This window comes from Scatophagus argus, chromosome 5, assembly GCF_020382885.2.
Source record: "Scatophagus argus isolate fScaArg1 chromosome 5, fScaArg1.pri, whole genome shotgun sequence".
In the NCBI taxonomy this organism is placed as follows: Eukaryota; Metazoa; Chordata; class Actinopteri; family Scatophagidae; genus Scatophagus; species Scatophagus argus.
The window spans coordinates 27,429,573-27,453,398 of NC_058497.1; the positions used below are offsets into that span (position 1 = coordinate 27,429,573).

Here is a 23,826-nt window from a genome sequence, read left to right on the forward strand (position 1 = left end):
CATAACCAGTGAAACATCCAGAAAAATCATCTTCTCAAGAACCTCATCGTCCTAAAAAAACGGAAACCAGAAGAGAGAAGGGAGGAGGAGGAGGAAGGGAACAAGGACAAGCCGGGTGGGGGGGCTGGAGGCACCGGCAGGTTAGGAAAAGAGGTTTTGGGGACCCCGCCGTCCCCCCAAGAAGGAAAGGACGGCAGGGCCCATGCACACTCCATCCAGCCTCCCCCGAGTCGGCCAGCCCCGTCCCCCCCCACACTCACCCCACCAAATCCGGTTAGGGTTAGCCTAAAAATGTTTAGGGTTAGAATAAAAAATGGTTAGGGTTAGAATAAAATTGGTTAGGGTTAGGATACAAAATGGTTGGGGTTAGGATTAGTTTGAGAATTAGGTTAGGTTAAGGGATAGGGTTTTTGAATGGCGCGTCAATTAGAAATTGGGTGTTTCCATAATTCCAACCCACTTTTCAATCTGCTAATATTGAGGCTGGAAGTTGGAAGTTGGAATTTGGAAGTGGGTTTTTGGAAGTTGGAAGTGGCCACTAGGTGGTAGTGGTACTCCACCATTCCAACATTCCACCTTCCAATTCCAAGTTTTGCCACTTCCAAGTTTCAACGTATATGACAGTAAATTGGCATTTTTGGCCTAACTTTATTTCTATTTCCAAATTTAAATGTATATAATAATAAATTGGTATTTTTGCCTAACTTTATTGCTATTTCCAAGTTTCAATGTATATAACATTAAAATTTTACCTTTGCCTAATTTAAGCTACAATGTCATATTTTACCATTTTTAATGCTTTCTTAAACTGAAATCACATGTTATAAATGTATAGCATGCACAAGATCATATAGGATCTTTCTGACCCAGTTTTTTGCACTGTATTGAACAAATTCTCTTGTTTCTCAGTGAACCCTTTGGATATACAGAAGACTTTTTGAAGATGTCTTGTTTGAGGTCCTACAACCAAGTATGGACAAGCCTGTGTTTAAGTTTTTGTTGAGCTTATTTAAATGTCTAGTTTTATATTCTTTTATATTCTATTTTCTGTTTAGCTTATATTCTTTGTTACCTCCTACTTTATATTTTTTTAGTCCATTTGCTGCTCCCGGGACCTGAGTCCTAATTTTGTACCATAAACATCTGAATGTGAGCTGGTATGACAATAAAGTTCCTTGAATCCTTGAATCCTCTTTTTTAGTGTGCTAAAATCTGAGCATCCACATTTCCTCTGACCTCTCCTGGTCAGTGAACACCTCACACCTGGTGAAAAAGGCCCAACAACGGCTCTTCTTTCTCAGCACGAACAGAATCAGGGACAGCTTCTTCCCCAGAGCCGTAAAAGCAATAGCCCACCCTACAGTGACACACTCACGCCCCACCCGTCTACAGGACCTCACACATAGACCCTCCCCCGCCTAGCCGCATACACACACACACAGCATGCCACAGACTGGCACTAAGTGCACTTTATCTACCTCATTTTGTATTTTATATTTTTATTTTCTTAAGTGTGCAATTTTTATTTTCTGCTGCTATTTATAAGTGTGCTTTTAAGCCGAGAATCTTCACAAAATTTCGTTATGCTTGCACAATGACAATAAAGGCAGGGTGGGAGGGAGGGAGGGAGAGTGGGCCAGGGAGAGTGTGAGGCAGTGAGGGTCAGGCAGGCATGCAGGCAGGGAGAGTGGGCCAGGGAGAGTGTGAAGCAGTGAGGGTCAGGCAGGCAGGCAGGCAGGCAGGGAGAGTGGGCCAGGGAGAGTGTGAGGCAGTGAGGGTCGGTCAGGCAGGCAGGCAGGCAGGGAGAGTGGGCCATGGAGAGTGTGAGGCAGTGAGGGTCAGGCAGGCAGGCAGGCAGGCGGTGAGGCAGTGAGGGTCAGGCAGGCAGGCAGGCAGGCAGGCGGTGAGGCAGTGAGAGGCAGACAGGCAGGCAGGCAGGGAGAGTGGGGCAGGGAGAGTGTTAGGATAAGGGCCAGGGAGAGTGTGAGGCAGGCAGGCAGGCAGGCAGGAAGGGAGAGTGGGGCAGGGAGAGTGTGAGGCAGTGAGGGTCAGGAATGCAGGCAGGCAGACAGGCAGGGAGAGTGGGCCATGGAGAGTGTGAGGCAGTGAGGGTCAGGCAGGCAGGCAGGCAGGCAGGCAGGCGGTGAGGCAGTGAGAGGCAGGCAGGCAGGCAGGGAGAGTGTCCCTCCAAGAATTTCCCTCCAGGGATAAATAAAGGAATTCTGATTCTGATTCTGATTCTGGTTCTGATTCTGAGTGTTAGGATAAGGGCCAGGGAGAGTGTGATGCAGTGAGAGGGAGGCAGGCAGGGAGGCAGGCAGGCAGGCAGGCAGGCGGTGAGGGAGTGAGAGGCAGGCAGGCAGGCAGGCAGGCAGGCAGGCAGGGAGAGTGGGCCAGGGAGAGTGTGAGGCAGTGAGAGGCAGGCAGGCAGGCAGGCAGGGAGAGTGGGGCAGGGAGAGTGTGAGGCAGTGAGAGGCAGTCAGGTAGGCAGGCAGGCAGGCAGGGAGAGCGGACTAGGGAGAGTGTTAGGATAAGGGCCAGGAAGAGTGTGAGGCAGGCAGGCAGGCAGGCAGGCAGGAAGGCAGGCAGGGAGAGTGGGGCAGGGAGAGTGTGAGGCAGTGAGAGGCAGGCAGGCAGGCAGGCGGTGAGGCAGTGAGAGGCAGGCAGGCAGGCAGGCAGGCAGGCAGGGAGAGTGGGGCAGGGAGAGTGTGAGGCAGTGAGAGGCAGGCAGGCAGGCAGGCAGGCAGGCAGGGAGAGTGTGAGGCAGTGAGAGGCAGGCAGGCAGGCAGGCGGTGAGGCAGTGAGAGGCAGGCAGGCAGGCAGGCAGGCAGGGAGAGTGGACCAGGGAGAGTGTGAGGCAGTGAGAGGCAGGCAGGCAGGCAGGCAGGCAGGTAGTGGGGCAGGGAGAGTGTGAGGCAGTGAGAGGCAGGCAGGCAGGGAGAGTGGACCAGGGAGAGTGTGAGGCAGTGAGAGGCAGGCAGGCAGGCAGGCAGGCAGGCAGGCAGGCAGGCGGTGAGGGAGTGAGGCAGTGAGAGGCAGGCAGGCAGGGAGAGTGGGCCAGGGAGAGTGTGAGGCAGTGAGAGGCAGGCAGGCAGACAGCCGGTGAGGCAGTGAGAGGCAGGCAGGCAGGCAGGGAGAGTGGGGCAGGGAGAGTGTGAGGCAGTGAGAGGCAGGCAGGCAGGCAGGCAGGAAGGCAGGAAGGGAGAGTGTGAGGCAGTGAGAGGCAGGCAGGCAGGGAGAGTGGGCCAGGGAGAGTGTTAGGATAAGGGCCAGGGAGAGTGTGAGGCAGTGAGAGGCAGGCCGGCAGGCAGGCGGTGAGGCAGTGAGAGGCAGGCAGGCAGGCAGGGAGAGCGGACCAGGGAGAGTGTGAGGCAGTGAGAGGCAGGCAGGCAGGGAGAGTGGGCCAGGGAGAGTGTGAGGCAGTGAGAGGCAGGCAGGCAGGCAGGCAGGCGGTGAGGCAGTGAGAGGCAGGCAGGCAGGCAGGCAGGGAGAGTGGACCAGGGAGAGTGTGAGGCAGTGAGAGGCAGGCAGGCAGGCAGGGAGAGTGGGGCAGGGACAGTGTGAGGCAGTGAGAGGCAGGCAGGCAGGCTGGCAGGCGGTGAGGCAGTGAGAGGCAGGCAGGGTTAGGGTTTAGGGTTAGGTTTGGAGTTTCCCTCCAAGAATTTTCCTCCAGGGATAAATAAAGGAATTCTGATTCTGATTCTGCTTCTGATTCTGAGTGTTAGGATAAGGGCCAGGGAGAGTGTGAGGCAGTGAGAGGGAGGCAGGCAGGGAGGCAGGCAGGTGGTGCGGCAGTGAGAGGCAGGCAGGGAGAGCGGACCAGGGAGAGTGTTAGGATAAGGGCCAGGGAGAGTGTGAGGCAGTGAGAGGCAGGCAGGCAGGCCGGCAGGCAGGTGGTGCGGCAGTGAGAGGCAGGCAGGGAGAGCGGACCAGGGAGAGTGTTAGGATAAGGGCCAGGGAGAGTGTGAGGCAGGCAGGCAGGGAGAGTGGGGCAGGGAGAGTGTGAGGCAGTGAGAGGCAGGCAGGCAGGCAGGCAGGCAGGCGGTGAGGCAGTGAGAGGCAGGCAGGCAGGCAGGCAGGGAGAGCGGACCAGGGAGATTGTTAGGATAAGGGTCAGGGAGAGTGTGAGGCAGGCAGGCAGACAGGCAGGAAGGCAGGCAGGGAGAGTGGGGCAGGGAGAGTGTGAGGCAGTGAGCGGCAGGCAGGCAGACAGGCGGTGAGGCAGTGAGAGGCAGGCAGGCAGGCAGGCAGGCAGGGAGAGTGGACCAGGGAGAGTGTGAGGCAGTGAGAGGCAGGCAGGCAGGCAGGCAGGCAGGCGGTGAGGCAGTGAGAGGCAGGCAGGCAGGGAGAGTGGGCCAGGGAGAGTGTGAGGCAGTGAGAGGCAGGCAGGCAGGCAGGGAGAGTGGACCAGGGAGAGTGTGAGGCAGTGAGAGGCAGGCAGGCGGTGAGGCAGTGAGAGGCAGGCAGGCAGGCAGGCAGGCAGGCAGGCAGGGAGAGTGGACCAGGGAGAGTGTGAGGCAGTGAGAGGCAGGCAGGCAGGCAGGGAGAGTGGGGCAGGGAGAGTGTGAGGCAGTGAGAGGCAGGCAGGCAGGCAGGCAGGCAGGCAGGCTGGCAGGCGGTGAGGCAGTAAGAGGCAGGCTGGGTTAGGGTTTAGAGTTAGGGTTGGAGTTTCCCTCCAAGAATTTCCCTCCAGGGATAAATAAAGAAATTCTGATTCTGACTCTGCTTCTGATTCTGAGTGTTAGGATAAGGGCCAGGGAGAGTGTGAGGCAGTGAGAGGGAGGCAGGCAGGGAGGCAGGCAGGCAGGCGGTGAGGGAGTGAGGCAGTGAGAGGCAGGCAGGCAGGGAGAGTGGACCAGGGAGAGTGTGAGGCAGTGAGAGGCAGGCAGGCAGGCAGGCAGGCAGGCGGTGAGGCAGTGAGAGGCAGGCAGGCAGGCAGGCAGGCAGGGAGAGTGGACCAGGGAGAGTGTGAGGCAGTGAGAGGCAGGCAGGCAGGGAGAGTGGGCCAGGGAGAGTGTGAGGCAGTGAGAGGCAGGCAGGCAGGCAGGGAGAGTGGACCAGGGAGAGTGTGAGGCAGTGAGAGGCAGGCAGGCAGGCAGGCAGGCAGGCAGGCAGGCAGGCGGTGAGGCAGTGAGAGGCAGGCAGGCAGGCAGGCAGGCAGGCAGGCAGGGAGAGTGGACCAGGGAGAGTGTGAGGCAGTGAGAGGCAGGCAGGCAGGCAGGGAGAGTGGGGCAGGGAGAGTGTGAGGCAGTGAGAGGCAGGCTGGCAGGCGGTGAGGCAGTGAGAGGCAGGCTGGGTTAGGGTTTAGGGTTAGGGTTGGAGTTTCCCTCCAAGAATTTTCCTCCAGGGATAAATAAAGAAATTCTGATTCTGACTCTGCTTCTGATTCTGAGTGTTAGGATAAGGGCCAGGGAGAGTGTGAGGCAGTGAGAGGGAGGCAGGCAGGGAGGCAGGCAGGCAGGCAGGCGGTGAGGGAGTGAGGCAGTGAGAGGCAGGCAGGCAGGGAGAGTGGGCCAGGGAGAGTGTGAGGCAGTGAGAGGCAGGCAGGCAGGCCGGCAGGCAGGCGGTGAGGCAGTGAGAGGCAGGTAGGCAGGCAGGGAGAGCGGACCAGGGAGAGTGTTAGGATAAGGGCCAGGGAGAGTGTGAGGCAGGCAGGCAGGCAGGCAGGCAGGGAGAGTGGGGCAGGGAGAGTGTGAGGCAGTGAGAGGCAGGCAGGCAGGCAGGGGGTGAGGCAGTGAGAGGCAGGCAGGCAGGCAGGGAGAGTGTGAGGCAGGGAGAGTGTGAGGCAGTGAGAGGCAGTGAGAGGCAGGTAGGCAGGCAGGCAGGCAGGCAGGGAGAGTGTGAGGCAGGGAGAGTGTGAGGCAGTGAGGGGCAGTGAGAGGCAGGCAGGCAGGCAGGCAGGCCGGCAGGCAGGCGGTGAGGCAGTGAGAGGCAGGCAGGCAGGCAGGCAGGAAGGCAGGCAGGGAGAGTGGGGCAGGGAGAGTGTGAGGCAGTGAGAGGCAGGCAGGCAGACAGGCGGTGAGGCAGTGAGAGGCAGGCAGGCAGGCAGGCAGGCAGGCAGGCAGGGAGAGTGGGGCAGGGAGATTGTGAGGCAGTGAGAGGCAGGCAGGCAGGCAGGCAGGCAGGCGGTGAGGCAGTGAGAGGCAGGCAGGCAGGCAGGCAGGCAGGCAGGAAGGGAGAGTGGGGCAGGGAGAGTGTGAAGCAGTGAGGGTCAGGCAGGCAGGCAGGGAGAGTGGGCAGACCACACCTCGTGGCTCTATCTCCTTTTGTTACAGAGTTGGGTCAGGAGTGGCCACACCCACTTGGGGCTGACATATGTGGTAAAATTCTTCGAGAGCTTTCCGACGATGTCTTTGAATCTTCCGTAGGTGCTTCCCTTACAAAGATATAGCCCTGGGAAGAATCGCTCAGACAGGCGGGGGATGGGTCTGTCTCTGCTGAGGGCTGCTGAAATCAGCAGCTGCTCAGAGACTGCCTTTCCCACACACTCTTTTTGGCTCTCCTTTAGCCATACAATGGGCCAGAAACGTACAACCACTTCCGGCTGAGAGCCGGCAACCCACCGATAGCTAGTCTAAAGTTTTGTCCGTCTGGTCCCCCGAGAAGGGTCTCAGCAGGGGATTATGCCATAAATATATGGCAATTTGAAGTCCATAGATCAGCATTTGGAACGCCATAGACTGAAATATGGGGGGAACTTTTTGCCATCCATCAGGTCCTTGACTGGGTATATGAGGAGACTAATGGCACTCCTGCCCTCTACCCTTCCAGGTCTTTCAGGCAGACCACACCCCGTGGCTCTATCTCCTTTTGTTACAGAGTTGGGTCAGGAGTGGCCACACCCACTTGGGGCTGACATATGTGGTAAAATTCTTCGAGAGCTTTCCGACGATGTCTTTGAATCATCCGTAGGTGCTTCCCTTACTAAGATATAGCCCTGGGAAGAATCGCTCAGACAGGCAGGGGAAGGTTCTGTCTCTGCTGAGTGCTGCTGAAATCAGCAGCTGCTCAGAGGCTGAAAAATGAAGTTTGAGCTACGGGTCTGATTTTCACATATGTTATACTGCTCCCCCCAGGCTTTGAGGAACTGTGACTCCCACGTGTCTGGCCCTTGTCGTTTTGAAATTATGGCCTTCTTAAATTCACAGGTCAAGAGGTCACACTGCCTTTCCCACACACTCTTTTTGGCTCTCTTTTAGCCATACAATGGGCCAGAAATGTACAACCACTTCCGGCTGAGAGCCGGCAACCCACCGATAGCTGGTCTAAAGTTTTGTCCGTCTGGTCCCCCGAGAAGGGTCTCAGCAGGGGCCTTAATTTTCATAAGGGGATTATGCCATAAATAAATGGCAATTTGAAGTCCATAGATCAGCATTTGGAACGCCATAGACTGAAATATGGGGGAAACTTTTTGCCATCCATCGGGTCCTTGACTGGGTATAGGAGAAGACTAATGGCACTACTGCCCTCTACCCTTCCAGGTCTTTCAGGCAGACCACACCCCGTGGCTCTATCTCCTTTTGTTACAGAGTTGGGTCAGGAGTGGCCACACCCACTTGGGGCTGACATATGTGGTAAAATTCTTCGAGAGCTTTCCGACGATGTCTTTGAATCATCCGTAAGTGCTTCCCTTACAAAGATATAGCCCTGGGAAGAATCGCTCAGACAGGCGGGGGAAGGGTCTGTCTCTGCTGAGTGCTGCTGAAATCAGCAGCTGCTCAGAGGCTGAAAAATGAAGTTTGAGCTACGGGTCTGATTTTCACATATGTTATACTGCTCCCCCCAGGCTTTGAGGAACTGTGACTCCCACGTGTCTGGCCCTTGTCGTTTTGAAATTATGGCCTTCTTAAATTCACAGGTCAAGAGGTCACACTGCTTTTCCCACACAGTCTTTTTGGCTCTCCTTTAGCCATACAATGGGCCAGAAATGTACAACCACTTCCGGCGGAGAGCCGGCAACCCACCGATACCTGGTCTAAAGTTTTGTCCGTCTGGTCCCCCGAGAAGGGTCTCAACACGGAAACAAATTCAGCTAGGGTTGCCTGCTTTAATATATATTAGATTATGGAAGCACACAGTAGATATAAAAAGGTTTAAATATGGAAGTAAGCATTTTTATCCATTAAAGCTGAAGTAGATGAGGGAAAAGAATGCTAACCCACTTTTGCATTACTGTAATGGAGACCTTCCAGGCACACCCTGGCCCGTGTCTCTATCTCCTTCCGAAGCAGAGTTTGAACCAGAAGGGCGCCACCTAGCCGGCGCTGACATATGTAACAGTGCTCTTGGAGAGCTTTCCAACGGTCTCCGTCCCTCATCCCTCGCTGCTTCCGTTAAAGAGATATAGCGCTTAACGAGGTGAAAAATCCGAACATTTGGCGCCCCCTACCTCCGGACAGAAAGGTCCTGCGGCTTTGCTTCGAAGACCGCGTGGCACTGCTCACGGAGACCTTTCCGACGATGCCTGGCTTGTGGCTCTCCGACCTAGTGTGGCCGAGATGGCTTCTCACACACACTTTAGCAGGATGGCCTGAAAGGCCTCAAATCCCACAGGCCTGGCTGCAGTCAAAAAGCCACTGGCCACCGAAACATTGACTTTGAGATACAAGCTTGGTTTTGACATATGTTACAGAGTTGTGCCAGTGGCTTTGGGAACAGCTCGTCCCATGTCCCTGGCCCTTGTCGTTTTGGAATTATGACCTTCCTAAATTCACAGGTCAAGAGGTCACACTGGCTTCCCCACACACTCTTTTTGGCTCTCGTTTAGCCATACAATGGGCTAGAGATGTGCAACCACTTCCGGCCGAGAGCCGGCAACCCGCCAATAGCTGGTCTAAAGTTTTGTCCGTCTGGTCCCCCGAGAAGGGTCTCAACACGGAGACAAATTCAGCTAGGGTTGCCTGCTTTAATATATATTAGATTATGGAAGCACACAGTAGATATAAAAAGGTTTAAATATGGAAGTAAGCATTTTTATCCATTAAAGCTGAAGTAGATGAGGGAAAAGAATGCTAACCCACTTTTGCATTACTGTAATGGAGACCTTCCAGGCGCACCCTGGCCCGTGTCTCTATCTCCTTCCGAGGCAGAGTTTGAACCAGAAGGGCGCCACCTAGCCGGCGCTGACATATGTAACAGTGCTCTTGGAGAGCTTTCCAACGGTCTCCGTCCCTCATCCCTCGCTGCTTCCGTTAAAGAGATATAGCGCTTAACGAGGTGAAAAATCCGAACATTTGGCGCCCCCTACCTCCGGACAGAAAGGTCCTGCGGCTTTGCTTCGAAGACCGCGTGGCACTGCTCACGGAGACCTTTCCGACGATGCCTGGCTTGTGGCTCTCCGACCTAGTGTGGCCGAGATGGCTTCTCACACACACTTTAGCAGGATGGCCTGAAAGGCCTCAAATCCCACAGGCCTGGCTGCAGTCAAAAAGCCACTGGGCACCGAAACATTGACTTTGAGATACAAGCTTGGTTTTGACATATGTTACAGAGTTGTGCCAGTGGCTTTGGGAACAGCTCGTCCCATGTCCCTGGCCCTTGGCATTCCCAAGTGATGGCCTTCCAAAGGCTAAAGGTCAATACGTCCCTTTGGAAATTTTTGCATGCTATATCTGGGGCCTGTTCAGCTATACAATGAGATAGAGACTTGCAGCCTTTTCGGTGTGATTCCTGGCATCCCTCCGATGAAGTGTGTTGATTTTGGTCCCGCTTGCCCCATGGGAAGGACCTCCAAAGGGGTCCCAAAGTCAGAGGAGTTCGCCTGCTTTGTGTAGATTAGATTATGGAAGCATACAGTAGATGGAAATATGGAAGTAAGCATTTTCATCCATTAAAGCTGAAGTAGTTGAGGGAAAAGAATGCTAACCCACTTTTGCATTCCTGTAATGGAGGCCTTCCAGGCGCACCCTGGCCCGTGTCTCTATCTCCTTCCGAGGCAGAGTTTGAACCAGAAGGGCGCCACCTAGCCGGCGCTGACATATGTAACAGTGCTCTTGGAGAGCTTTCCAACGGTCTCCGTCCCTCATCCCTCGCTGCTTCCGTTAAAGAGATATAGCGCTTAACGAGGTGAAAAATCCGAACATTTGGCGCCCCCTACCTCCGGACAGAAAGGTCCTGCGGCTTTGCTTCGAAGACCGCGTGGCACTGCTCACGGAGACCTTTCCGACGATGCCTGGCTTGTGGCTCTCCGACCTAGTGTGGCCGAGATGGCTTCTCACACACACTTTAGCAGGATGGCCTGAAAGGCCTCAAATCCCACAGGCCTGGCTGCAGTCAAAAAGCCACTGGGCACCGAAACATTGACTTTGAGATACAAGCTTGGTTTTGACATATGTTACAGAGTTGTGCCAGTGGCTTTGGGAACAGCTCGTCCCATGTCCCTGGCCCTTGTCGTTTTGGAATTATGACCTTCCTAAATTCACAGGTCAAGAGGTCACACTGGCTTTCCCACACACTCTTTTTGGCTCTCGTTTAGCCATACAATGGGCTAGAGATGTGCAACCACTTCCGGCCGAGAGCCGGCAACCCGCCGATAGCTGGTCTAAAGTTTTGTCCGTCTGGTCCCCCGAGAAGGGTCTCAACACGGAGACAAATTCAGCTAGGGTTGCCTGCTTTAATATATATTAGATTATGGAAGCACACAGTAGATATAAAAAGGTTTAAATATGGAAGTAAGCATTTTCATCCATTAAAGCTGAAGTAGTTGAGGGAAAAGAATGCTAACCCACTTTTGCATTACTGTAATGGAGGCCTTCCAGGCGCACCCTGGCCCGTGTCTCTATCTCCTTCCGAGGCAGAGTTTGAACCAGAAGGGCGCCACCTAGCCGGCGCTGACATATGTAACAGTGCTCTTGGAGAGCTTTCCAACGGTCTCCGTCCCTCATCCCTCGCTGCTTCCGTTAAAGAGATATAGCGCTTAACGAGGTGAAAAATCCGAACATTTGGCGCCCCCTACCTCCGGACAGAAAGGTCCTGCGGCTTTGCTTCGAAGACCGCGTGGCACTGCTCACGGAGACCTTTCCGACGATGCCTGGCTTGTGGCTCTCCGACCTAGTGTGGCCGAGATGGCTTCTCACACACACTTTAGCAGGATGGCCTGAAAGGCCTCAAATCCCACAGGCCTGGCTGCAGTCAAAAAGCCACTGGGCACCGAAACATTGACTTTGAGATACAAGCTTGGTTTTGACATATGTTACAGAGTTGTGCCAGTGGCTTTGGGAACAGCTCGTCCCATGTCCCTGGCCCTTGGCATTCCCAAGTGATGGCCTTCCAAAGGCTAAAGGTCAATACGTCCCTTTGGAAATTTTTGCATGCTATATCTGGGGCCTGTTCAGCTATACAATGAGATAGAGACTTGCAGCCTTTTCGGTGTGATTCCTGGCATCCCTCCGATGAAGTGTGTTGATTTTGGTCCCGCTTGCCCCATGGGAAGGACCTCCAAAGGGGTCCCAAAGTCAGAGGGGTTCGCCTGCTTTGTGTAGATTAGATTATGGAAGCATACAGTAGATGGAAATATGGAAGTAAGCATTTTCATCCATTAAAGCTGAAGTAGTTGAGGGAAAGCTCAAGTTCACTGTACCATAATGGGACTCAGACACAAACCCAGAGAGACCAAAGAGAAAACAGAGAATCAAGTAAAACCACAGGGGAAAGGGGAAACAGCTGAAACATAACCATTGATATAAAAGCACAGATCACAACTAAGATATTCCAAATTCTCATCTACAGCATTGGCCATAGACGAGAATCTGGAATTTCCAAATTTTCATCTATGACCCATGGCGTAGATGAGAATACCAAGAAGAGAGTTCCCATAATCCTTTGGCATGACACAGAGGTTATAGGTCAGTACCAGCCATATTGACGTGAGCTCCATGAATACTCCATCGGCATGGTATGTTGGTCTCTTAAAACCACAAATTTCAATGGTTTTTAGCCCACCTGAACAGTTCCAACTCATTTGTAGTGTCTTAGAAAGAGTTTAGGGACAATTTGACATGATGTTAGATTGAAGTTTTTAGTTGAAGTTTTACTTTTTTCATGAGTTTTTCGTTTTGCTATTTAACATGCTAAAGTGCTAGCGTGGCTAGTGTGTAGATTGGAATTTGGGTCGATTGCATTGTCTTCCACATTTTCTTATAAAATAGTCATTTCAACAGTTACAATTCCGAATTTTAACACAATTTTGTTCCTTTCAAATGTTGACTTTTGGTCCATGATGTTAGATTAAAGTTTTTACTTGAAGTTTTACTTTTTTCATGGGTTTTTCGTTTTGCTATTTAACATGCTAAAGTGCTAGCGTGGCTAGTGTGTAGATTGGAATTTGGTTCGATTGCATTGTCTTCCACATTTTCATATAAAATAGTCATTTCAACAGTTACAATTCCGAATTTTAACACAATTTTGTTCCTTTCAAATGTTGACTTTTGGTCCATGATGTTAGATTAAAGTTTTTACTTGAAGTTTTACTCTTTTCATGGGTTTTTCGTTTTGCTATTTAACATGCTAAAGTGCTAGCATGGCTAGTGTGTAGATTGGAATTTGGTTCGATTGCATTGTCTTCTACATTTTCATCTAAAATAGTCGTTTAAAAAGTTACAATTCCGAATTTTAACACCATTTTGTTCCTTTCAAATGTTGAGTTTTTGTCCATGTCTTGCTTGCAGGTACCCATCCCCAGATCATTATTCTTTAAAATGCGTCCTCAAAGAACCCACATCTCCAGGTTCAGGTTTTGGCGCTACTGCATGATAGTCTCAATTTTGCTTTTGTCTTTACTACGCTCTCATGGTCTCCAGATACATTTAAGCTCAAAGTCACCAAAATTTGCAGCAGTGGGAGACACTGCAAAGCTCAGCTGTCACTTCAACCTTCATCTCAAGGACTCAGGAGTTCTCGATATTGAATGGCGCATCAAGCCTGCAGATATTCTTCGAGAAGAAACACTTGTCATCTGGTATAGTGGAGATCGGATCTATGACAACTATAATCCATTCGGCCGTAGAGTTTGCTTTGTGTCTCCTGGTCCTGCCAGTGGCAATGCGTCTATAAACATCAGTAACTTGAAAATGACAGACACAAACACCTACCAGTGCAAGGTCAGAAAAGGTCCTGCAATCAAGAGCAAAATCATTCACCTTAATGCAATGGAGAGACCAGCTAAGCTTGAGTGTTACGCAGAGGATGCAGTTGAGTTGAATCGCAAACTGGCATTCAGATGTAGGGCCGCAAAGGGAAGCCCCCCCATCTGGTACTCATGGTCCATGAAGGGCACACGCAAGAGACTCCCCCACGATGCCACTTTTGACCCCACACGAGGTGACCTGGTTTTAACAAACAGCAAGGAAATTCTTTCTTCGGGGACCTTGGTCTGCACAGCTCATAACCCTGTCGGTATGAAGACATGTCTGGTAGCACTCAGGTTGAACTCAACAGGTGGAATAACTTCAGCAGCAGCCGCAGCAGCCGCAGTAGTCACATTGCTCATGGTCTTAATCATCCCCACAGCCGTCATTATTTTCAGACGTAAAAGAGGAAAGAAAAGGGATTATGGAAATGAGATCGCAGAGGATGAACCGCCCCCCCGAAAATGGCTGTCCAAAAAGAGTCACCGGGTTGTGTCTTCAAGCACTGCCTCATGTGCAAGACAGGTGTGTAATGGAAATGTGGAATTCTGTAGATGTGAATGTGGAAGTCAGTAGATGCACTTGTAAAAAAAAGTGCAACTCTCAAATGCAGTTCACTTACAGTCATGTTTTATGTTTCTGTAAATCAGGAACTCAAGGTCCAGATGCAGGGGAACCAAAAACAAAAGAACTCAGATGCTGCAGATCACCCACGCTACGTGGAAATGAAAGATCTGGATGTGGGCGGGGCGATGTGGGATCCCTTTAAGTGTCATCAGCTGGTGAGATATTCCAGGAACCTCAGCTGCCAGGATGAGTCACCTGCTGCTGGCACGAGAGACTTCCAGTGAGCATTTTCCTGGTGGAATCCTTTACAACCTTTTACAGGCCTCCACCACCAGGTAGCCACTTCCCCTGCTTCTCGGTCTCAGAACTTTTTTTCCACTGGCTAGCTCTTTTTTAGATTCTGTTTGATGGGTCCTGATATTCAAGTGTTTAGTTATTTTCAGTTTCAGGAGGAATCTTAAACCTTCAGGCAAATCCTTAATGTGGGGTTAATGTTGTTTTTTATGAAGAGGTTACCCCCTGGTCAAACTCTGCAGAAACCATAGCCATAGAGAAGAGTCTTTGTTTTCCAAATTCGATTTCTAGCATTCAATGTTGGTAACATGTTCGGTAAAATAAATGTTTATAGTAGATAGTTACATGATTGTGTATGCTCCCTTCTTTGAGTTTAGTTTGGAAATTGCTAAAATAAACTAAACTAACTAAATTCCCATCTATGCCGTTGGTCATAGATGAAAATTTGGAATTTCCAAATTCCCATCTATGGCCAATGCCGTAGATGAGAATATGGAAATTCCAGATTCCAAATTCTCATCTATGGCATTGGCCATAGATGAGAATCTGGAATTTCCAAATTTTCATCTATGACCAACGGCGTAGATGAGAATTTGGAATCTGGAATTTCCAGATTCTCATCTACGGCGTGGGCCATAGATTATAAATTGGAATGTTGATCAAAAATGTTGACTAATATCGTTCATATATTTATTATGTTAGGTTAGTCACTTAAAGGTTGTTATTTCAAAGACATGGGAGGTAATGGGCAGATTCAAATTAGAAATGGAAGCTTGATGAATGATGCATCAATCATCACTCTTGCTATATGTAATGATGAGTTGCAAAGGTAGTAAATCCTTCCAAATTCTCTAGCATTGTGATGCCTGTAGATGAGAATCCTGAGCGAATTGAAAGACCTATGTATTTTGGAGTTGGGGACTGAATCCAGGGACAAACAGAAGTTTAAGTATTACTGAAGTGGTGGCTTTCACTCTGTCGTGTTTCCAATCACTCTGGGTGGTCTTGATTGCCTTTGCACTTGGATTTGCAAATCACCCCAAAACTCTTTTCCCCATTGCTCCCTCCTTCAAATGGATATCCAGGAAATGTTTCAAGTATATCAGCAGATGATAACATCAAAGACATTACAGGTCTGTGTTGATTTCCATCTAAAGGAAAAGCATTCATCGATTCCACCTCTCAAGGTGAAGTCTGATTTTGGAAGATGGGAATCTGGAATCTGGAATTTCCAAATTCTCATCTACGGCATTGGCCATAGATGAGAATCTGGAATCTGGAATTTCCAAATTCTCATCTACGGCGTGGGTCATAGATGAGAATCTGGAATTTCCAAATTTTCATCTATGGCCCACGCCGTAGATGAGAATCTGGAATTTCCAAATTTTCATCTATGGCCCACGCCGTAGATGAGAATCTGGAAATTCCAAATTTTCATCTATGGCCCACGTCGTAGATGAGAATCTGGAATTTCCAAATTTTCATCTATGGCCCACGCCGTAGATGAGAATCTGGAATCTGGAATTTCCAGATTCTCATCTACGGCGTGGGCCATAGATTATAAATTGGAATGTTGATCAAAATGTTGACTAATATCGTTCATATATTTATTATGTTAGGTTAGTCACTTAAAGGTTCTTATTTCAAAGACATGGGAGGTAATGGGCAGATTCAAATTAGAAATGGAAGCTTGATGAATGATGCATCAATCATCACTCTTGCTATATGTAATGATGAGTTGCAAAGGTAGTAAATCCTTCCAAATTCTCTAGCATTGTGATGCCTGTAGATGAGAATCCTGAGCGAATTGAAAGACCTATGTATTTTGGAGTTGGGGACTGAATCCAGGGACAAACAGAAGTTTAAGTATTACTGAAGTGGTGGCTTTCACTCTGTCGTGTTTCCAATCACTCTGGGTGGTCTTGATTGCCTTTCCACTTGGATTTGCAAATCACCTCAAAACTCTTTTCCCCATTGCTCCCTCCTTCAAATGGATATCCAGGAAATGTTTCAAGTATATCAGCAGATGATAACATCAAAGACATTACAGGTCTGTGTTGATTGCCATCTAAAGGAAAAGCATTCATCGATTCCACCTCTCAAGGTGAAGTCTGATTTTGGAAGATGGGAATCTGGAATCTGGAATTTCCAAATTCTCATCTACGGCATTGGCCATAGATGAGAATCTGGAATCTGGAATTTCCAAATTCTCATCTACGGCGTGGGTCATAGATGAGAATCTGGAATTTCCAAATTTTCATCTATGGCCCACACCGTAGATGAGAATCTGGAATTTCCAAATTTTCATCTATGGCCCACGCCGTAGATGAGAATCTGGAAATTCCAAATTTTCATCTATGGCCCACGTCGTAGATGAGAATCTGGAATTTCCAAATTTTCATCTATGGCCCACGCCGTAGATGAGAATCTGGAATTTCCAAATTTTCATCTATGGCCCACGCCGTAGATGAGAATCTGGAAATTCCAAATTTTCATCTATGGCCCACGTCGTAGATGAGAATCTGGAATTTCCAAATTTTCATCTATGACCCACGCCGTAGATGAGAATCTGGAAATTCCAAATTTTCATCTATGGCCCACGTCGTAGATGAGAATCTGGAATTTCCAAATTTTCATCTATGACCCACGCCGTAGATGAGAATTTGGAAATTCCAGATTCCAAATTCTCATCTATAGCATTGGCCATAGATTACAAATTGGAATTTTGATCAAAATGTTGACTAATATCGTTCATATATTTATTATGTTAGGTTAGTCACTTAAAGGTTCTTATTTCAAAGACATGGGAGGTAATGGGCAGATTCAAATTAGAAATGGAAGCTTGATGAATGATGCATCAATCATCACTCTTGCTATATGTAATGATGAGTTGCAAAGGTAGTAAATCCTTCCAAATTCTCTAGCATTGTGATGCCTGTAGATGAGAATCCTGAGCGAATTGAAAGACCTATGTATTTTGGAGTTGGGGACTGAATCCAGGGACAAACAGAAGTTTAAGTATTACTGAAGTGGTGGCTTTCACTCTGTCGTGTTTCCAATCACTCTGGGTGGTCTTGATTGCCTTTCCACTTGGATTTGCAAATCACCCCAAAACTCTTTTCCCCATTGCTCCCTCCTTCAAATGGATATCCAGGAAATGTTTCAAGTATATCAGCAGATGATAACATCAAAGACATTACAGGTCTGTGTTGATTTCCATCTAAAGGAAAAGCATTCATCGATTCCACCTCTCAAGGTGAAGTCTGATTTTGGAAGATGGGAATCTGGAATCTGGAATTTCCAAATTCTCATCTACGGCATTGGCCATAGATGAGAATCTGGAATCTGGAATTTCCAAATTCTCATCTACGGCGTGGGTCATAGATGAGAATCTGGAATTTCCAAATTTTCATCTATGGCCCACGCCGTAGATGAGAATCTGGAAATTCCAAATTTTCATCTATGGCCCACGTCGTAGATGAGAATCTGGAATTTCCAAATTTTCATCTATGGCCCACGCCGTAGATGAGAATCTGGAATTTCCAAATTTTCATCTATGGCCCACGCCGTAGATGAGAATCTGGAAATTCCAAATTTTCATCTATGGCCCACGCCGTAGATGAGAATCTGGAAATTCCAAATTTTCATCTATGGCCCACGCCGTAGATGAGAATTTGGAAATTCCAGATTCCAGATTCTCATCTACGGCATTGGCCATAGATTATAAATTGGAATGTTGATCAAAATGTTGACTAATATCGTTCATATATTTATTATGTTAGGTTAGTCACTTAAAGGTTCTTATTTCAAAGACATGGGAGGTAATGGGCAGATTCAAATTAGAAATGGAAGCTTGATGAATGATGCATCAATCATCACTCTTGCTATATGTAATGATGAGTTGCAAAGGTAGTAAATCCTTCCAAATTCTCTAGCATTGTGATGCCTGTAGATGAGAATCCTGAGCGAATTGAAAGACCTATGTATTTTGGAGTTGGGGACTGAATCCAGGGACAAACAGAAGTTTAAGTATGACTGAAGTGGTGGCTTTCACTCTGTCGTGTTTCCAATCACTCTGGGTGGTCTTGATTGCCTTTCCACTTGGATTTGCAAATCACCCCAAAACTCTTTTCCCCATTGCTCCCTCCTTCAAATGGATATCCAGGAAATGTTTCAAGTATATCAGCAGATGATAAGATCAAAGACATTACAGGTCTGTGTTGATCTCCATCTACAGGAAAAGCATTCATCGATTCCAACTCTCAAGGTGAAGTCTGATTTTGGAAGATGGGAATCTGGAATCTGGAATTTCCAAATTCTCATCTACGGCATTGGCCATAGATGAGAATCTGGAATCTGGAATTTCCAAATTCTCATCTACGGCGTTGGTCATAGATGAGAATCTGGAATTTCCAAATTTTCATCTAGCCCACGCCGTAGATGAGAATCTGGAATTTCCAAATTTTCATCTATGACCAATGGCGTAGATGAGAATTTGGAAATTCCAGATTCCAAATTCTCATCTATTGCATTGGCCATAGATTATAAATTGGAATTTTGATCAAAACTTTGACTAATATCTGTCATACCTGGTGTTTTTTGTTATGCTTTGTATTTTGATTTCAGTCCATGTGCCATGTTTCATGTTTGTCTTGTCATGTGTTTCCATGTTTTATGTTCAAGGGTCATATCATGTCCTGTTTATTTTGAAAGCATCTCTTCCCATGTGTGCCCTGTTTTCATATAGCTTTGCTTTTGGTTTTCTTGATTGCTTTCTCCCTCCTGTGTGTCACCTGTGTCTTGTTGTCTTATCTGTTTAGTCCTCATGTTCCCTGTCACCTGTGTCAGAGCATTACTTTTGTGTGCCTGTGTTCATGCCAGAATACCTTTTTTGTCTTGTCTTGCCATGCCATGCCAGGAGTTTTTTGCCACAGTTTGCTCTTAGATCTCAAGTACCAGTAAGTGCGATCCTGCTATTATTTGTTTTTAGTTTTTTTTTATTCATAATAAAGACCATTGGCTTTCAATCTCTGTCCTGTTTCCAATCACTCTGGGTGGTCTTGATTGCCTTTACACTTGGATTTGCAAATCACTCTTTTCCCCATTGCTCCCTCCTTCAAATGGATATCCAAGATATGTTTCAAGTATATCAGCAGATGATAACATCAAAGACATTACAGGTCTGTGTTGATCTCCATCTAAAGGAAAAGCATTCATCAATTCCACCTCTCAAGGTGAAGTCTGATTTTGGAATTTGGATATGGGTGGTGGTATTTATCATCATCAAGCTTGAATCCACCTTTCAAGGTGAAGTCTAATTATGGATGTTTGAATTTGGCTGCTGAGGGAACAGGGAGCCAAGTTAAAGCACAGGGGAAAGAGAAACAGCTGACACATAACAATTGAAATAAAAGAACAGATCACGACTAAGATATTCCAAATTCTCATCTACGGCATTGGCCATAGATGGGAATCTGGAATCTGGAATTTCCAAATTCTCATCTACGGCATTGGCCATAGATGAGAATCTGGAATCTGGAAGTTCCAAATTCTCATCTACGGCGTAGGTCATAGATGAGAATCTGGAATCTGGAAGTTCCAAATTCTCATCTACGGCGTAGGTCATAGATGAGAATCTGGAATTTCCAAATTTTCATCTATGGCCCACGCCGTAGATGAGAATTTGGAAATTCCAGATTCCAAATTCTCATCTATTGCATTGGCCATAGATTATAAATTGGAATTTTGATGAAAATTTTGACTAATATCTGTCATGCCTGGTGTTTTTTGTTATGCTTTCCAGTCACTCTGGGTGGTCTTGATTGCTTTTCCACTTGGATTTGCAAATCACTCTTTTCCCTATTGCTCCCTCCTTCAAATGGATATCCAGGAAATGTCCACTTCCAGGTACATTGTCGTAGTCCTCAGGTATGTCCTAGAGACATGGGACCAAGACCATTCGACTCAGAAAGGCCTGAAGCATATGTGTATCGAATTTGGTGCCTCTAGCTGCCTCGGGACAGGGTATATGCATGCTTCCAAGTTCCGCTTCCAGGTACATTGTCGTAGACCTCAGGTATGTCCTAGAGACATGGGACCAAGACCATTCGACTCAGAAAGGCCTGAAACAGATGTGTATCGAATTTGGTGCCTCTAGCTGCCTCGGGACAGGGTATATGCATGCTTCCAAGTTCCGCTTCCAGGTACATTGTCGTAGTCCTCAGGTATGTCCTAGAGACATGGGACCAAGACCATTCGACTCAGAAAGGCCTGAAACAGATGTGTATCGAATTTGGTGCCTCTAGCTGCCTCGGGACAGGGTATATGCATGCTTCCAAGTTCCGCTTCCAGGTACATTGTCGTAGACCTCAGGTATGTCCTAGAGACATGGGACCAAGACCATTCGACTCAGAAAGGCCTGAAACAGATGTGTATCGAATTTGGTGCCTCTAGCTGCCTCGGGACAGGGTATATGCATGCTTCCAAGTTCCGCTTCCAGGTACATTGTCGTAGTCCTCAGGTATGTCCTAGAGACATGGGACCAAGACCATTCGACTCAGAAAGGCCTGAAACAGATGTGTATCGAATTTGGTGCCTCTAGCTGCCTCGGGACAGGGTATATGCATGCTTCCAAGTTCCGCTTCCAGGTACATTGTCGTAGTCCTCAGGTATGTCCTAGAGACATGGGACCAAGACCATTCGACTCAGAAAGGCCTGAAACAGATGTGTATCGAATTTGGTGCCTCTAGCTGCCTCGGGACAGGGTATATGCATGCTTCCAAGTTCCGCTTCCAGGTACATTGTCGTAGTCCTCAGGTATGTCCTAGAGACATGGGACCAAGACCATTCGACTCAGAAAGGCCTGAAACATATGTGTATCGAATTTGGTGCCTCTAGCTGCCTCGGGACAGGGTATATGCATGCTTCCAAGTTCCGCTTCCAGGTACATTGTCGTAGTCCTCAGGTATGTCCTAGAGACATGGGACCAAGACCATTCGACTCAGAAAGGCCTGAAACAGATGTGTATCGAATTTGGTGCCTCTAGCTGCCTCGGGACAGGGTATATGCATGCTTCCAAGTTCCGCTTCCAGGTACATTGTCGTAGTCTTCAGGTATGTCCTAGAGACATGGGACCAAGACCATTCGACTCAGAAAGGCCTGAAACAGATGTGTATCGAATTTGGTGCCTCTATCTGCCTCGGGACAGGGTATATGCATGCTTCCAAGTTCCGCTTCCAGGTACATGGTCGTAGTCCTCAGGTATGTCCTAGAGACATGGGACCAAGACCATTCGACTCAGAAAGGCCTGAAACAGATGTGTATCGAATTTGGTGCCTCTAGCTGCCTCGGGACAGGGTATATGCATGCTTCCAAGTTCCGCTTCCAGGTACATTGTCGTAGTCCTCAGGTATGTCCTAGAGACATGGGACCAAGACCATTCGACTCAGAAAGGCCTGAAACAGATGTGTATCGAATTTGGTGCCTCTAGCTGCCTCGGGACAGGGTATATGCATGCTTCCAAGTTCCGCTTCCAGGTACATGGTCTTAGACCTCAGGTATGTCCTAGAGACATGGGACCAAGACCATTCGACTCAGAAAGGCCTGAAACAGATGTGTATCGAATTTGGTGCCTCTAGCTGCCTCGGGACAGGGTATATGCATGCTTCCAAGTTCCGCTTCCAGGTACATGGTCTTAGACCTCAGGTATGTCCTAGAGACATGGGACCAAGACCATTCGACTCAGAAAGGCCTGAAACAGATGTGTATCGAATTTGGTGCCTCTAGCTGCCTCGGGACAGGGTATATGCATGCTTCCAAGTTCCGCTTCCAGGTACATTGTCGTAGTCCTCAGGTATGTCCTAGAGACATGGGACCAAGACCATTCGACTCAGAAAGGCCTGAAACAGATGTGTATCGAATTTGGTGCCTCTAGCTGCCTCGGGACAGGGTATATGCATGCTTCCAAGTTCCGCTTCCAGGTACATTGTCGTAGTCTTCAGGTATGTCCTAGAGACATGGGACCAAGACCATTCGACTCAGAAAGGCCTGAAACAGATGTGTATCGAATTTGGTGCCTCTAGCTGCCTCGGGACAGGGTATATGCATGCTTCCAAGTTCCGCTTCCAGGTACATTGTCGTAGTCCTCAGGTATGTCCTAGAGACATGGGACCAAGACCATTCGACTCAGAAAGGCCTGAAACAGATGTGTATCGAATTTGGTGCCTCTAGCTGCCTCGGGACAGGGTATATGCATGCTTCCAAGTTCCGCTTCCAGGTACATTGTCGTAGTCCTCAGGTATGTCCTAGAGACATGGGACCAAGACCATTCGACTCAGAAAGGCCTGAAACAGATGTGTATCGAATTTGGTGCCTCTAGCTGCCTCGGGACAGGGTATATGCATGCTTCCAAGTTCCGCTTCCAGGTACATTGTCGTAGTCCTCAGGTATGTCCTAGAGACATGGGACCAAGACCATTCGACTCAGAAAGGCCTGAAACAGATGTGTATCGAATTTGGTGCCTCTAGCTGCCTCGGGACAGGGTATATGCATGCTTCCAAGTTCCGCTTCCAGGTACATTGTCGTAGTCCTCAGGTATGTCCTAGAGACATGGGACCAAGACCATTCGACTCAGAAAGGCCTGAAACAGATGTGTATCGAATTTGGTGCCTCTAGCTGCCTCGGGACAGGGTATATGCATGCTTCCAAGTTCCGCTTCCAGGTACATTGTCGTAGTCCTCAGGTATGTCCTAGAGACATGGGACCAAGACCATTCGACTCAGAAAGGCCTGAAACAGATGTGTATCGAATTTGGTGCCTCTAGCTGCCTCGGGACAGGGTATATGCATGCTTCCAAGTTCCGCTTCCAGGTACATTGTCGTAGTCTTCAGGTATGTCCTAGAGACATGGGACCAAGACCATTCGACTCAGAAAGGCCTGAAACAGATGTGTATCGAATTTGGTGCCTCTAGCTGCCTCGGGACAGGGTATATGCATGCTTCCAAGTTCCGCTTCCAGGTACATTGTCGTAGTCTTCAGGTATGTCCTAGAGACATGGGACCAAGACCATTCGACTCAGAAAGGCCTGAAACAGATGTGTATCGAATTTGGTGCCTCTAGCTGCCTCGGGACAGGGTATATGCATGCTTCCAAGTTCCGCTTCCAGGTACATTGTCGTAGTCCTCAGGTATGTCCTAGAGACATGGGACCAAGACCATTCGACTCAGAAAGGCCTGAAACATATGTGTATCGAATTTGGTGCCTCTAGCTGCCTCGGGACAGGGTATATGCATGCTTCCAAGTTCCGCTTCCAGGTACATGGTCTTAGACCTCAGGTATGTCCTAGAGACATGGGACCAAGACCATTCGACTCAGAAAGGCCTGAAACAGATGTGTATCGAATTTGGTGCCTCTAGCTGCCTCGGGACAGGGTATATGCATGCTTCCAAGTTCCGCTTCCAAGTACATGGTCTTAGACCTCAGGTATGTCCTAGAGACATGGGACCAAGACCATTCGACTCAGAAAGGCCTGAAACAGATGTGTATCGAATTTGGTGCCTCTAGCTGCCTCGGGACAGGGTATATGCATGCTTCCAAGTTCCGCTTCCAAGTACATTGTCGTAGTCCTCAGGTATGTCCTAGAGACATGGGACCAAGACCATTCGACTCAGAAAGGCCTGAAACAGATGTGTATCGAATTTGGTGCCTCTAGCTGCCTCGGGACAGGGTATATGCATGCTTCCAAGTTCCGCTTCCAGGTACATTGTCGTAGTCCTCAGGTATGTCCTAGAGACATGGGACCAAGACCATTCGACTCAGAAAGGCCTGAAACAGATGTGTATCG

General features: G+C 48.7%; 1 protein-coding gene across 3 annotated transcripts; it reads left to right on the forward strand.

Moving 5' to 3' along the window:
- Positions 1-10,553: 10,553 nt before the first annotated feature.
- Positions 10,554-14,329, forward strand: LOC124059817 (coxsackievirus and adenovirus receptor homolog). Of its 3 annotated transcripts, none has more exons than XM_046390198.1 (3): positions 10,554-11,893; positions 12,666-13,649; positions 13,775-14,329. In XM_046390198.1, the coding sequence occupies exons 1-3, from the start codon at positions 11,891-11,893 to the stop codon at positions 13,973-13,975; spliced, it is 1,188 nt and encodes a 395-aa protein (XP_046246154.1). In that variant the 5' UTR covers positions 10,554-11,890; the 3' UTR covers positions 13,976-14,329. The 3 variants fall into 3 exon arrangements, with proteins under 3 accessions (XP_046246154.1, XP_046246155.1, XP_046246153.1); XM_046390199.1 differs by lacking the exon at positions 10,554-11,893 and having other exon boundaries at positions 11,913-13,434; positions 13,523-13,649; positions 13,775-13,980; XM_046390197.1 differs by lacking the exon at positions 10,554-11,893 and having other exon boundaries at positions 11,913-13,649.
- The last annotated feature ends 9,497 nt before the right edge of the window (positions 14,330-23,826 follow it).

Excerpts from the sequence above, each read along its gene's own strand:
- LOC124059817 (XM_046390197.1), top strand. The coding sequence starts at position 12,651 with ATGTCTTGCTTGCAGGTACCCATCCCCAGATCATTATTCTTTAAAATG. Across the intron at positions 13,650-13,774 it reads CTGCCTCATGTGCAAGACAG|GAACTCAAGGTCCAGATGCA; the intron begins GTGTGTAATGGA and ends TCTGTAAATCAG.